Source organism: Plectrocnemia conspersa, unplaced genomic scaffold, assembly GCF_051122295.1.
Source record: "Plectrocnemia conspersa isolate PC_06_02 unplaced genomic scaffold, ASM5112229v1 ptg000008l, whole genome shotgun sequence".
Lineage (NCBI taxonomy): Eukaryota > Metazoa > Arthropoda > Insecta > Trichoptera > Polycentropodidae > Plectrocnemia > Plectrocnemia conspersa.
Window position 1 is genome coordinate 1,670,527 of NW_028277172.1, and position 14,710 is coordinate 1,685,236.

The window sequence follows — 14,710 nt, forward strand, 5'->3', positions numbered from 1 at the left end:
GAAAAGCCCCCATACATTTTTGAAAAATGCCGGTTCTTACATTAGTTGATAAAATCATGAACAATATTTTGCTATTCAAATACTTTTGACTTCTATTAATGGCTTCCAAGAAAGAAAGCATATTTTTAAACATCTAGTTGTGAAATATTAAAAAATATTTGTATAAACTTTTCAACAATTTTTAGAGAAATATTTATTGTGAAGAAACACGTTTAATACATTATTCCATCGCAACGATCACGGGTGATCGCGTCGTATAATAATTAATTTTTATATATGATTGACGAATGTTTGAGTTTAAAGAATCAAATATAAAATTAATAAAACACTGCTTTACACATGAGATACAAAGATAATTTTAGCATTAATTCATATTATTATGTTTCATTTTTATTTTATCGATGTGATTAATAAAAATGCTGTGTAGTTAAAGATAATATTTATATTCGATGTTAATGTTAGTTAATTTTTCAATCAAAGAAAATATCTATATTATACTATTGCAAGATGAAAAAAAATATATTTAGCATTTTTCTTAAGTGTTATAGCAAATAATTGTAAACTTTTTGAAGACTTATAAGTGTTTAATTTTTAGGATGAATTCCACCCATTCATCGAGGCCCTGATGCCATTCGTCAAGTCCTTTTCATATACATGGTTTAATTTGCAAGCGGCGAAAAGGAAATATTTCAAAAAACATGAAAAGCGAATGTCACTGGAAGAGGAGCGCCACACTAAATATGAATTACAAGTATTGCTCTAATTTTTAGCAATAATGCTTTAATAGTATTTATGAATGATTGTCTATGATTTTTTTAGAACGAAAAAGCCGAGGTGAAACAAAAATGGGCCTCAAGATTATTAGGAAAATTACGAAAAGATATAACCCAAGATTGTCGAGAAGACTTTGTCCTCAGCATAACAGGAAAAAGACCAGCTGTGTGCGTACTTAGTAATCCTGATCAAAAAGGAAAAATGAGAAGGATTGACTGCTTAAGACAGGCGGACAAGGTATTTTTTTTGTTTTATATATTGGTTTAGTATAGTTATTATATTTTTTTAATATTATTTTCAGGTATGGCGATTGGATCTGGTCATGGTAATACTGTTCAAAGCCATTCCACTAGAAAGCACCGACGGTGAGAGGTTAGAGAAGAACCCAGAATGTACTCAGCCGGGACTTTGTGTCAATCCATACCATATTAATGTGTCTGTGAGGGAATTGGACCTCTATCTGGCAAACTTCATCAACAGCTACGGTGATGACTACCGCCTACCCATCGGTTGTTCACAATCTTACATGTTTTAGCACGAAATTTAAGTAGCATACCGTAGACTTTGATAGTAGACTGTTGCAAATGAAACCAAAATATGACTCAATCTTTCTGGGTTTTAAACTATTTTTTAAAAACACTCTGGTTTCATTTAGACATTCTCGATATAGTGCATGATGTGTAATGATTAATGAAAATGTATTAATGTAAGTATCTTGAGAGTTTAAGTAATACGCAATATTCTTAAGATTGTTTTTTACACCTCACCTATTAATATGTCAGTGAGTATATTACAACATTTCGTGTCAGTGATAACCATTAAATATTTAACTAATCTTTGCAATAGAATTTATAAATTAAGACATTAATACATTTTAAAATACAATATATATATACATAGTTTTAACTAACACTAAGACGTTTAAAGCAAATATAAGTTGCTCTTAAAGTTAATGAATAAATAAGTATAGCTATTTTTATATTTAAATAAATATAATTTAATACGGTTACTAGAAAGAAATTAAACATGATGTATAATACATATTTTCATTTAATGATTTCTTTCGGGTGATTACAGTTTCTTGCATGATATGATTTTAAATGATAAGGTTAATTATACTGTAACTAAAAAGTACTAAAATACTGTTATCTTGCAAACATAAGCATTCCCAATGTGGATAAAAAATACTTATATAAAATTTAAATAAAAACTAGTACAAGCATAAATATAATTATACTTTTACTAATATATTTATTATAAACGTGTATATGAATGATTTTCAGAAATACTTAGCGGGTCAAGTTATCTATCACAGTCAAAAAATAAAGAAAACGAAAATGAGGGTAAAAATAAAGGTAAAAATGTGAATGTGTGTTCTATAAATGTTCGTGTTATGTGTGTTTTATATGTGTTTGCATTTTTTGTATTATTATTATATTATAAAACTATTTGTTTATTCGTGTGAAAGCTTTTAATGTTGTGTATAATAGATTTTTCGATTAATAAACACCACTGTTGATCGCACTGTAAATAAATAATTAAATATATGATTATCTGTATATCTAGGCGCAACTCAATACTAATTTTCCATGCTTGAGAAGTGATAATTATATATTTAATAATTTGATACGCTAAGGTAAGTTTACAGACGATTAAGAGTGTGATCTAAATTTTCTCCATTCTCTTCTACTCCCTTCACTTTATTTGCATGATGGTCAATGGTTTTGATGAGAGGATTTGAGTGGTATTTAAATTAACATGACACTGGATAAAATTTATTTATTATAATTTTATGAACACATCTATTTAGAAAATGACTATTAGTATTAATTAAAAAAATCTTCCCTTAAAGAAAAAGCACCGATTTGTCTTGTCGTTTTCATCGTCATCTACACTTTCTATCTTATCAACTATCACACGGTATCACTTTTATATATATATATTTTCAGTAAATTATAGCGATGCATGTTTAGTGTGTATTCAAAATGATCATATTATGACTTTAAAAAAACTACATGTTTTCAGAATGCCAATATTTTATACCATCTGCCTGGGAATGTTTGTGTTTTTGAGTCTTTGAATTGTATTACACACTCTTGGTGGTAAACAACCAACGATTGGTTCGTTGGTGCACTTGCATATATATCATATTTTTGTTGTTGTGTTCTTATCTCATAATAATTGACCATCCACGTGTGTTAAAAATATATGGATGTCTTAGAAACTTAAAAAAAATAATGATTGATGTAACGTTGATTTTTCTTCTTTTTTTTAGGTTTTAGTCATAATCCATATAACGGTGTCGTCTGTAACGATATTATAATGGCGACAGGTGTTTTTTCTTCGAGGGAACTTTGGAAAATATCTAAAGGTGATAAAATTACAATATCAAAAACTTTTCTTTAACGTAAATGTGTCAGTTGCGATCTTAAAAAAAAACAGTGCTAGACTTATTCATAACATATGCTATTAACAAACATGATATGTCCCAGCAGCATCCATTTTACAAGAGACTGGCGAGGAGGGTGGAACTGGAAGTAGTGGAAGTGGTGGCAGTGGAATCAAGTTAGAACAAGGCGGTTACTATTGTGGGGGTTATGGAAGTCCAGCGCCTGCTCCTCCAGCTCCTCCGACGTCTTTCGACCAAGATAGATCAACACCGCAGACTATCATGGTCGGCAGTTGCTTCAGTAAGCATCTTAGATTCAATTTAATCGAGTAGCATAGGTATCTCACGTGAAATGAACGATTTTAATATATATACCATTATTAGGTAAGATTTTTTTCTTAAGAGTTAAGAGTTTTACAGATCATGCTATCATTGTTTTATAAACTATTGAAAAAGGTATACTAAGAAAAAAAAAATATTTTTAAATCAGTATATCGATATTTTATAAAAAAATATTTTAAAATCAGTATATCGATACAAGACACATATTTGCAATATTTTGTGCACTTTTTATTTGACAAAGAATTGAAACCTATTTAAAACTTTAAAATAGCTCAAGAACAACCCAAAAACGAAAATATTTTTATAATGCTTTAAATTAGCTAATCAAGTCAATCCTTATTTAACTATGTCTGTTCAAATTGAAAGTTCAACATTATTTCATCCCAAAACGCTTCTAAAAAATAAACAAGGAGTTTATATTTTACTTTATCTAGACATGAAACCCATTAGTTTTTGCTTATATAGACCAATGATCGTATTGTAAAATGAGCCGATAATATATTATATAATAAAGAATGGAAAAAGCAACCCTCTGGGAGTATGTCTACTGGGTTGCTCTTTAAAAACGAAACCATTGTTGTCGCTCCTCGATGACGAAATAGGGCTCGCAGGGCTCGGCAACCTATGACCCGCGGGTCACCAAGTGACCCATTTGATGATTTGAAGTGACCCATTTATGTTCTGCAAATATCATTTTTTTAACGTGTTACGATGTCACGACTAGACCACATATATGGTTGTTATGACCAAAAATATTCACTGACCCGTCATTTAATAGTCACATTTTAATTATTTTGACCCGCAGCCAAAAAACATTGCCGAATAACAATAACTATTCTTTGAGCGAGAAAATGCGTATTATTTTGACGCGTATTTTAAAAACCACAAAACATTGTGAAAATGCTTAATTTATTTTTTTTACATACATTTTGATCAGAGATGTAATTTCAGCTTTATTAAATTTACATAATAAAGATCAAATGCAATTGCATTAATTAGGAAAATGGATGGAATATTTTAAATACATAATTTTATCGAATTTAATGTATATAAAATATTTAATAATGATTGGAACGTATTTGATTTGCATTAAGATCTTTATTTGTGTGGATTTGCATATAAATTAAATAATCAGAAATAAATTTACTGCAATGGAATTATTGAATTTACAGAAATAAAATATTTGCGCCTTGAAACAACAAATATATCTTGTTTAACGAACAAATTCTGCGAATTTCGGTCATAGTAGACACAGCCGATATTTTGTTCACAAATATTTTTTAAAGGCGTAAACGCATTTTTTTGTTGAGGAAAAGCGTCTTATTGTCTCGCATTTCGAAACAAAATAAAGGCGCATAAAGAACCATGAATTTTGGAGCGGCACTAGTCACTCTCAAGTATAGAAAAAATATATTCAAGTATTTTTTATTATATTTATTTATTTTTGTTGAACTCATGACAAGTGTTAAAAATATTATTTTAATACTACGTGCTAAATATTGAATTCGATAATTTAATTATTATTGAGTTTTTGGACATCATACAGTCTCTCGTTTATGGTAGACCTTACCGCGCAATTACTGTGACCAAAAGTGATTATTTAACAATAGTACGATCACACCAATATGTCACAGGACGATAAATAGCACAGGAAGGCTACAATATTCCCGTTACACAATTCACCTCGGAGATATCCATCAAGTAAATGTCACTTTCTAAAGGCGTATAATTGGCTGGATGATTGCTGCATGATTGTGATTACTGAATACTTAAGCCTGGACTTCGATGATGTGACTCCGGCAGACACTCGCCCTCTCATTTGCGCTCACATCCTGAGAGGCACTCCACCATACAAGCACCGTAGCAGACTGTGATTTTATTTTAGAAATAACTGTTAAAATCAATGAGAACTAGTGTAATCAATCAGTTGCGTTATTAAATTTCATGAGTCATTTTGAATTTCTTATCAATTGTGACAGAAATGTACTTAACAGATGTTTCTCTCACGTATTATTTTATGTGCAAATAGATATCGTTTATGGAATAAAATTCTAGTGATGTTGGAAAAATGTAAATCGATCATTTCACGTGCCAAGGCCTATGGCAATTCAAAGTAAAAGTTACTCTTGCACGTCTTCAGTATCAGGTTTACCTCACAACACGCCCGGAAGCTTAGTGACATCTTCTAGCCAAGGCAGCACAGCTCTGGTGGCACCAAACACGATATTCTACCAACCACACGGAGGCTCCACCGACCACCACGCCGGAATATACTCAAACGGTACTACCAGTTCCCCTTGATACATTTAAACTGTGTGTCTTATTGATAATAGTGCATTTTCAAAACATTGAAGGTGAAGTGTTACCCCAATCTGTAGTGCATCATTCAGGGTTGAAGTATCCGGGAGAAAGTCACTCGGCCACGGGTGGCAATCCAGACACGCTATCCGATTTCGTAACGTTCGTTTGCCAGGATACCAGTGAAGGGCCACAGACTTTACAGGTACTGTCATGTTTCAAAGGACCTCAGAATACACAGGTACTATATTGGTCAGTCACTGGAATGTCATTATTGTATATCTCTTTTCGGTTTTTTAGATGCACGGAGGAATGTCGCGAAGTCCAAAGCCTCACTACTTCACCAGTAGTATGCTGCCGCCCCCGCCTTTGCCGCCCATGGCCCGTCCCGTTGCGATTATTCGCTCCACAGGTATTAGCACAACTGGAATAAACGACTTATGCATGTATGATTACATTTTCAATTAGAATCCTTTTTAGGTGATCTAATCTCAGGCTCAACGAGCCCCCCGGCTGCCCTATCCCCAGGCGAGCGATTGCGAGGCCTCAGTCCGTCCCCTCCAGGTGGAGGTAGTCCCAGAGGTCGTGTTAGGGGCCCGTCGCCCTCAGACTCGCAGAACCTTGCGCCCCAAAGCCCTCCACAGCCTCCAGCTTACGCGCCGAGAGAGTATTCCCAAGGATTCAATCATTTCCATGGACAGAGTGCACAAGTTAGCACACTAAATTAAACATAAAGTTCTTCTCGATACTTGTATTATACTGTACAATTTATTGTTTCAGGTCTTCAACTATCCGTCAATTAGTTCGATGAGCAGTATTCCAGCTGGAAGTATATCTCCATCTAATATAAGCCTTTATTCAACTGCTGTAACGACACCTCGAACCGCAACCCGCGCTGCAGTACCTAGGTGAGAATGAAACTTGTGTGAAATAATTTATATCGTGTTAAAATTAGTATACAAACCTAAATAGTGCAAATATAGCAGGAGTGATTATTTCTTGGACCGATGCGCTTATATACGCTTGAGCAATATGAAGGAGGTTTCATTATTCGCCCACTCTCAACGGTACTAAGGATTGTAATTATATCGGTATTACCGAAATAAAAAACGGTCTTTATTTATCTGTCATATACTTATATATTTTTAATCATTTTAAAAGTAACATGAATTAAATTTAAGTTAACACTTTTATGTACACATTATAGAATAAAAAATACGTAAATACTGCATATTAAATTTATATTTTGCTAGTCTATGCCGATAACACTACATAGGCTAATAATACCTTAAAATGAGCATTTTTTATTCTCTGCTTTTAAGCATTTTTGTTTTGATAGTTCTATGTCAATTTTTGCCTTAATACCGGTATTATCGGTACCAGTACAACCTTAAATGAATTAGATTTTTTAAATTCCGTCATCTTTCTTATCAAAATATGTGCCTAACCATCAGAACTTAAAACACAAGAGATTTGGCAACCTTGCACTTGTCCTTGTCGTATTTCACTTTCCGCCGGCACAAGTTAAAAGTTTTTGTAAATGCACCGAATGAATGCTGTTATGAATTTAGGAACGTTATACCCTTGGAATCTATAATCGTCAAGTACAAAAACACGATTTGTGAAGATTAATAATATTTTTGTTTATTGCGCTTTTAGCGTGATTATGCGACAAATCCGTTTACAATATGCGCTCATATAAAATATTGATTTAAGTAGAAAATGTGCTAATTAATAATTTTTGGTAAGCATATAAAAAACTCAAAGCAAAAAAATCCTTTCACACTCCCAAAAATGAGTCTCACTCACAACAAATACTAAATTATTTAAATTAATCAAAGTTTACTGCATTAATTTCAGATGGAACGGAGGATACATAACCATGGAAGAAGACTTTAACATCATGGCGCACCCCGTGTCCGGCAACAATCCAGACTCCAACTCAGTAGTTTTAATGGATGAAGGTAAGCACTAGTGGTCCGATTCCTGCAATTCTGTGCTTTGTATTAATTTTTTTATTATGAATATTCTAAGATCGGTTCTTCCAATCGTCCGTGATAACGAGCGAAGCTACGTCCATGGACGGCAGTCACCTGGTCTGCCGCGACCAAGGAATGCAGCAGCATCAGCCCCAGGACATGGACTCCCCGGGCACCGATAAATCAAACGACCTACTAATCGCATCCAAGACACCATGATATATACTAAGCACCTAGATTATGTTAAGTTTTTCTCTTTAGTTTTGCTTGTTTCTCTTTTTATTGTAACTTCAACTCAAATGACATATTTCATTTCAATGACAATGAGTTTGTATTATTATTATTATTATTATTAATACGGTAGTATTTTTCAGTTTGACTGTGTTAAATTATTGTGTAAGCATGTTTATTTTGTTGAACGTTATCGAAACTCTAAAAATGTAACGATGAAACCACAGGTGTAGGAAGCGGTTCTCTAGATTCTTCAAATGAAATTATTATCACTCGCCCGCAGATTGGAACGGAGTGTTGTCCTTTGACCATTATGAAGTATACTATGCCGCTACAAAGATTACACTGATCTCAATTTGATTATAGTGTTTTTTTGTTATTTTTTATCGTTTCTAAAAATGCATTACTTTTTTAAAAGCGATTTATTTTTAGTCATCATTTAAGGATGGTCCAGTAAAGATTGAATAATGTAAAATACATTTCACTGTATAGATAATATAATTTACGTTTAAAGCTAAACTTTGTAACAAGATCTTGATCATTGCATTGCTACTATTTAGTGAAAATTAAAGTTCTATTAAACTAGGCTTAAAATAATTCAATCAGGAAGAATTTTATTTTACTTTAAAATCTCTTTGTAATTAATACCGAAATAACGAAACACAAATTTGTACCCGAAAAACTTTCACTGTAACGAAGACTGATCCCAGTATAACGAAATATTTTGATCCGAATTAAGAATGACGTTACAACTTGCTACAATATTTCTCTGAATTTATTTCGTCCTTGACTTGGCGTATGCCAGATGTGTTCACAAGCGACATTCAAGGTGTTTCGCTGACCCTAAATTTTTTTTAACTAATTTGATGTTCATTACAGTATCCTTTAAAACGTAAATCTTATAAGAGATTATTTTAATGCTGTAGTTATATTGTAATTAAAAATAAAATACAAATAAATCATCTTCCTTATGTGCAATAAAACAAATTCGGTCCCATGAGCTTCGCTATACTGAGATTTCACTGTAACTGTTAATTGTTTACGTTGCTTACGCTTTTCTAACTTCCAAATAATTTTCTGAAACAAATCTCTAAAACAAATTCACTGAAAATATCTTGGTTTATAACGAGTTTCATATATAGATGCATATAATTTAGGCTCGATGAAAACTTTCGTGAAACTTTCATATTTAAAAAAATAAACAATACAATATTTTTTGTATCAATTTTCATGTAGATGATTTACAACTATTTAATCTTTATTGGACCATTCTGCATATAGCAGTTTTAAACTATTGTTTCTAAATTTAGTCTAGGTGACTTGGTACGTTAAATATATTTATATATATACTGTAGTGTAAAAAGTAATTAAAAAGATTTTGCCTTAAAGTTCATCAATGAACACCAATTGATTAACAAATGGTGCTTGCAAACGTTGAAATTCTGTGATCAATATTAAAAAAAAAATTAAACTCAAATGTAAATGATTAGAAACGAGACAGAGCGGCTCAAATTATATACAGACGAAGGGTTTCGTTCGTTCGTGTAAAAACTTTGTTGTTGAAATTAAACTTAACGTGTATATAACGTGTGAAACTGAGATTGTGGCCAAACTATCGTTATAACGTTGACTTAAGTTTGTAGTCGTTAAAACAAAAAAAAAAAACGAAACCATAGCCTTCCTGATTTAGTTAGATAAACTGTAAATTGTAAATATATATATATATATAATGCTTGAAATGGTTATTTGTAAGTAGAATTTATTAACAACGACGGTGACGGTGTAATATGTGTAAAAACTGTAAGGTTTACAAGTCAAGATTTCCGACGATGATTTGAGATCAACTTTTGGGTAATTTACTGTGATGATACGATACAAAAATTGAAATTTATGTGATAACTTGACGAATATGATCAAAGCGGCACAGTAGAATTTTGAAATTTCATCTCCTGTAACTTTCTCTTTACGTTGACGTGATCTATGATGATAAATTTAATAACTTGAGCACGTCAAATGTGATAATAAAGCATCTTGAAGACACAAAATCTCAAACGTTCGATTGAGAGCAGTACTCCGACTATAACTGAATCTGTTTCTTAACAAATCTTATATACTTAACGTTACACAGTTTGGTATATAAAGTACCAATGTGCTGAATATAAAATAGTGTACATATATATATATTTAAAATATGGACCCTTTGAGGGTAATTTTAGGTGTATTCATTTTGAAAAAACGTTTATGAACCTTTTCTTTTCTAAAGTCATATAATAATGTAATGTTAGGATGAATAGTTTAAATAAAAATGTGCCATTAAAAATTATCTATAAGGAGCAAATTACACTGTACAACATAATTAAATTTTTTTGCCACATCTGTATTATAATCCAATTTGTATTTAGAATTACACATGATATATTAAATTTTCATTGAATTCATAATATTTTGATTAACTACAAAAATATTTTTTTTGTATATTTTCGGTTTTAGTTTTGTCTTAATGTAATTTATTAAATCAATATCAAATTAAGTGCCAGCAATAGACGCATTAATAAAATATTATTTAGTAATAAAATGTATAATTTTTAATTAATTAAAAATTAATTTGAAAGCATCAATAAAATATGTATATCATATTTTTTTATTATATTAATAAATTTTGCGTTTCTTATCAAAGCATAAGTTTTGTTGTATTATGCATTTTGGCTTAGATTACCTCAAAAAAGTTGGATTACAACAGAAATTTTACATATAAATTAGCTTATCGTATATTTGTAGCAAAAAAAATTGTGCAGTGTTGAACTGGAAGCAATAAGTATGCATGAAATACTTTTAAAGAATCATATAAGTATAATTGTAATATATTATTGTAAGTGCCAATTGTTAAGATTGATTTGTCGTTACTTGCGTATTGTAAATAAATAAAAATATTATATTTTCTATGAAAGTATTTCATGTATATACAATGTGAATAAATTGAAATGCAATAACTTAATAACTGAATGCCTGAGAATTATATATGTATACATTTATATGTATAAAAGTAGCGCCAAAAGCCGCAATAATACGCTTTGACGATAAACTGACGGAAATGTTATATTATTATATTATATAATACATAAACACTGATAGTTAGACTTCTATATTTGGTAGATAATTAGCATTATATAGTATTTTTGATTTGCCATTAAAAAAATAAATTATTACCTGGTGAAAGTTTCTAAACGTAGTCGGTATATATTTGCGTGCCTTCAGGTAATTTAGTGATGCAATTAAACGAGGCAATGAATTAAAATCGAACCAAGGATTAAGGATTATTAATAGAGAATAAAACACAATATACATAAATCTATTTAAAAGAACATTTGAAGTGATCTTTGCCTTGAACGATTCAATAAGACGTAGAGATAGAACTTTCGGTTTATAACCCATTTTTCACCCGTTTTACTTTATTTATTATAGAATGATGAGCAAGACTGAATGTGTTAAAAATGTCTCTTTGTGCTCATATGTATGAATAACTTTCTTCAAAGGCCCTGATGATTTTGCTCGTTTCGTCGTTTCTCTCTCCCGAAATGTAAATATTTATAAATATATATATATTCGATACTAAAAATAAAACCAAAAAAATATTTTGGATTAATATTCAGCAATAAGTATTTCACGTTCGATACAAAATAAATTATAAGTCATTTTTTTGGGCAATACCAACTAAAATATATATATATACATACATTATAGTAATATGATATCTATATTTTTAGACGTCTGAGCACTTATTAATTATCTGGCATACAATTAACGTTATTATATATGATTGAGTATTAAAAAAATGGAAATTCTAGTGATTATAATGAATATATTCATATAATCGTATTTAATAACTTTGTAAAAAGAGCCTAACATTATGTGCCTTAGAAGATAACAATATATAATCTTACTACTTATATACAATTGTTAAAGTTTAAGATTCAACAGAGAGAAAAAAATAATGGAAGATTGCTAATTTTTCACATAGTGCTTTATATGTGTGTATATATATTTTATATTTATATTAAGATGAATAAGATCTGAAAGTAAATATAAATATATATACACACATACGTATACTCATATATATTTATAAGACCTTCAACACATATTTTGCTATTTATACTAACAGCTTCTAAAATATTTTCAACTGAATATTGTTTGTTATGGCGTAATAGCTTCTAGAGCATTTTTCTTTATTCGTCTAACGATTCAATAAGTAAAGACACATAAATTAATTCAATATTTTATATATGTAAAAGTTGTGAAATTACTTATTGGATCGATTATTTGTTTATTAATATAAGCAATTGTTCGTATGAGCGAATTGCAAGACTGATCTTAATGAAAATTGGAAGCGACTTTCCTTTTAACGTTACACGGACAGCTGTTAATGAAATATATTTATATATATAAAACGTTCGATAAAGTTTATATTATATATATATAAAAAAAATTGAAAGCCTTCTTTGGTTTTTAATTAAAGTTTAAAAATAAGAAGGTCACTTTGATTTGGTTAGTTCTAAATTCGCTTTCAATAAGAGAGAAAAGGCGAGCATGTTAAAAAGTAAAAATTAAACTATAGATTAGCTTGAGAGATAAACGAAATGCCAATTGTAATTTTAAACTCGATTAAGGTATATCAATTAATGAAAGATTCTTTTGTAAAAAAATAAAAACGAAAATATTATATACTTGAAAACACTATCCAGATAAGTTATTGGATTTATATATTAAAATAGTTAAGCTCAGATGAGTAGGAAAAGTTAAACGAAGCAAAAATAATTAATTAATAATTATAATGATATAACCAATGTTTAAAAATATGCCAGACATACATTTATATATTTATTTATTCTCAAATAGTTATTTTTTCATCACATCGGGAATTAATGAACTGTCTTTCGTCAATTTAACTGAATTAAGAAAAATGCACATTTTTGTTATTATATATTTTTTATTAATATCTTAAATGCATTTAGATAACATTAATAATACTAATACAGTGCTGATAGTAATACCTGTCCATCGAAATTATTTATTAAAAAAATGCTTTATGTTGAATAAATATATCTTATGTTAATTAAACTCACCAAAAGTGGTCATTGTGAACTAGAATCGATATTTTTTTACTAAAAAATGTCCATGCATATATATATATTTGTGTACTTTTACAAATCAGATTCATTGATTTCCGGTGATACAGAAAACTACAGTAGACGAGAAAAAAGATAGTGTTTTGCTAGTAAAATATTATATTTAGATGACAGTTATGGATAACATATACCGATTACTATTTAAATTATTAATTAATATATATATATATATATATATATATATATATAAAATTAAAAGAAGAATCCTAAAATACTAGAATAACCAAAACGGTCCGTCTTTTTCGTTAAGTTTGAGTAGGTGATGATAATACGTATGTTTAACATAAGATCAGTAAATGTACGATAATATACTTTTATTCGTACAGGTATTATTATATACATACATACATAGTATTAATTGATGCTCATCTAATTAGTATGCAATTAATGAAAGGAATACAATATATTAATATATATTTATATTTTTAATTACGCTCAAAATTGAACTAATTTCAAAGTTTATAGCTCCATTGTCTGTATATTACATATATATTTTTATGATAAGCTAATCAGTAACGTTTTAATTTACTTACCTTTCCGTTAATTTTGTGCCTCTTTTATATTATATAATATATATATATACTTACTTTCATACTAACATGGTGAAAAAATGGGCTATATAATCACGTTAACTGAAAGAAGGACTCGAATAATTCTAAATAATTATTAAATTCACTCAATCGGTTAAATGCCATTTATTTAACTTCTACATAATTTGTATTATATTAAAACTATTTATTTGTATATAACAAAGTAAAATCTTAGTTGTTGCAATAATATTTTATTTTTATTATTTGTTATGTACTTTATTCATTTTTTTGTAAAGAGAAATAATTACAATGGTGCTGTAAGTTAAAATATAAAAAAAGTAATGTAAAAATGGCCATTTTTTATTATTATTATTATTGATTTGTATTCCTTTTTGGATCTTTTGATCTTGAAAAGATCTCGTGTCCCGGAGGAATATGTTTAATTAGTCAAAATGATCTTGTTAGTTGAATTATTATTGTCTTTATTACATATTTGTGTTGTTAATTTTATGTTTAATATATTATTATAATTATTATTATTATATAAATTGTTATTATTTGTTAGTTGTATTTTTTTTAATATTATAGAAAACAATTCAATTGTGAATATATAATATTTATGCATAATGTCATCGATCGATGAGCGATAATTTTTTAACTTTATATATACAAAAAAATTATTGCCATAATATTTATTTAATATTTATATAATGTATTATTTATTATTTTGCCCATGAATAATATTCAAAACCTCGAAAATGACAAAATGTATTTTTATTCAATAACCCAATATCCTCACATATAATACAATAAAAAACAATTTTTAAGTTACAATATTGTTCACAGATGTCACTATACTTTAATGAAAATAAAATATTTGCAACTATCAGAAGATGTCACTATCTTAACCATTACCTTACTAGTTAATTTATTAAAAAAATAGCTAATTAAAATATCTAGTATTTTTACTTAAATATATAC

At 29.2% G+C, this 14,710-nt stretch overlaps 1 protein-coding gene across 25 annotated transcripts in view; it reads left to right on the plus strand.

The window, feature by feature from the left end:
• NfI (Nuclear factor I) overlaps positions 1 to 9,376 on the plus strand; it is a 47,645-nt gene extending 38,269 nt beyond the window's left edge. The window contains exons 2-14 of one of the 25 annotated variants that reach the window (XM_088189802.1): positions 596 to 751; positions 820 to 1,011; positions 1,076 to 1,283; positions 2,058 to 2,129; positions 3,050 to 3,145; positions 3,267 to 3,464; positions 5,646 to 5,786; positions 5,839 to 6,044; positions 6,104 to 6,215; positions 6,272 to 6,513; positions 6,584 to 6,711; positions 7,664 to 7,767; positions 7,838 to 9,376. In XM_088189802.1, the coding sequence (XP_088045928.1) occupies positions 596 to 751; positions 820 to 1,011; positions 1,076 to 1,283; positions 2,058 to 2,129; positions 3,050 to 3,145; positions 3,267 to 3,464; positions 5,646 to 5,786; positions 5,839 to 6,044; positions 6,104 to 6,215; positions 6,272 to 6,513; positions 6,584 to 6,711; positions 7,664 to 7,767; positions 7,838 to 8,001 (2,019 nt within the window). In that variant the 3' untranslated portion in view covers positions 8,002 to 9,376. The remainder of the gene's footprint in view (positions 1 to 595; positions 752 to 819; positions 1,012 to 1,075; positions 1,284 to 2,057; positions 2,130 to 3,049; positions 3,146 to 3,266; positions 3,465 to 5,645; positions 5,787 to 5,838; positions 6,045 to 6,103; positions 6,216 to 6,271; positions 6,514 to 6,583; positions 6,712 to 7,663; positions 7,768 to 7,837) is intronic. The other 24 variants (XM_088189807.1, XM_088189812.1, XM_088189814.1 and 21 more) reach the window with 24 other exon arrangements.
• Positions 9,377 to 14,710: the final 5,334 nt, after the last annotated feature.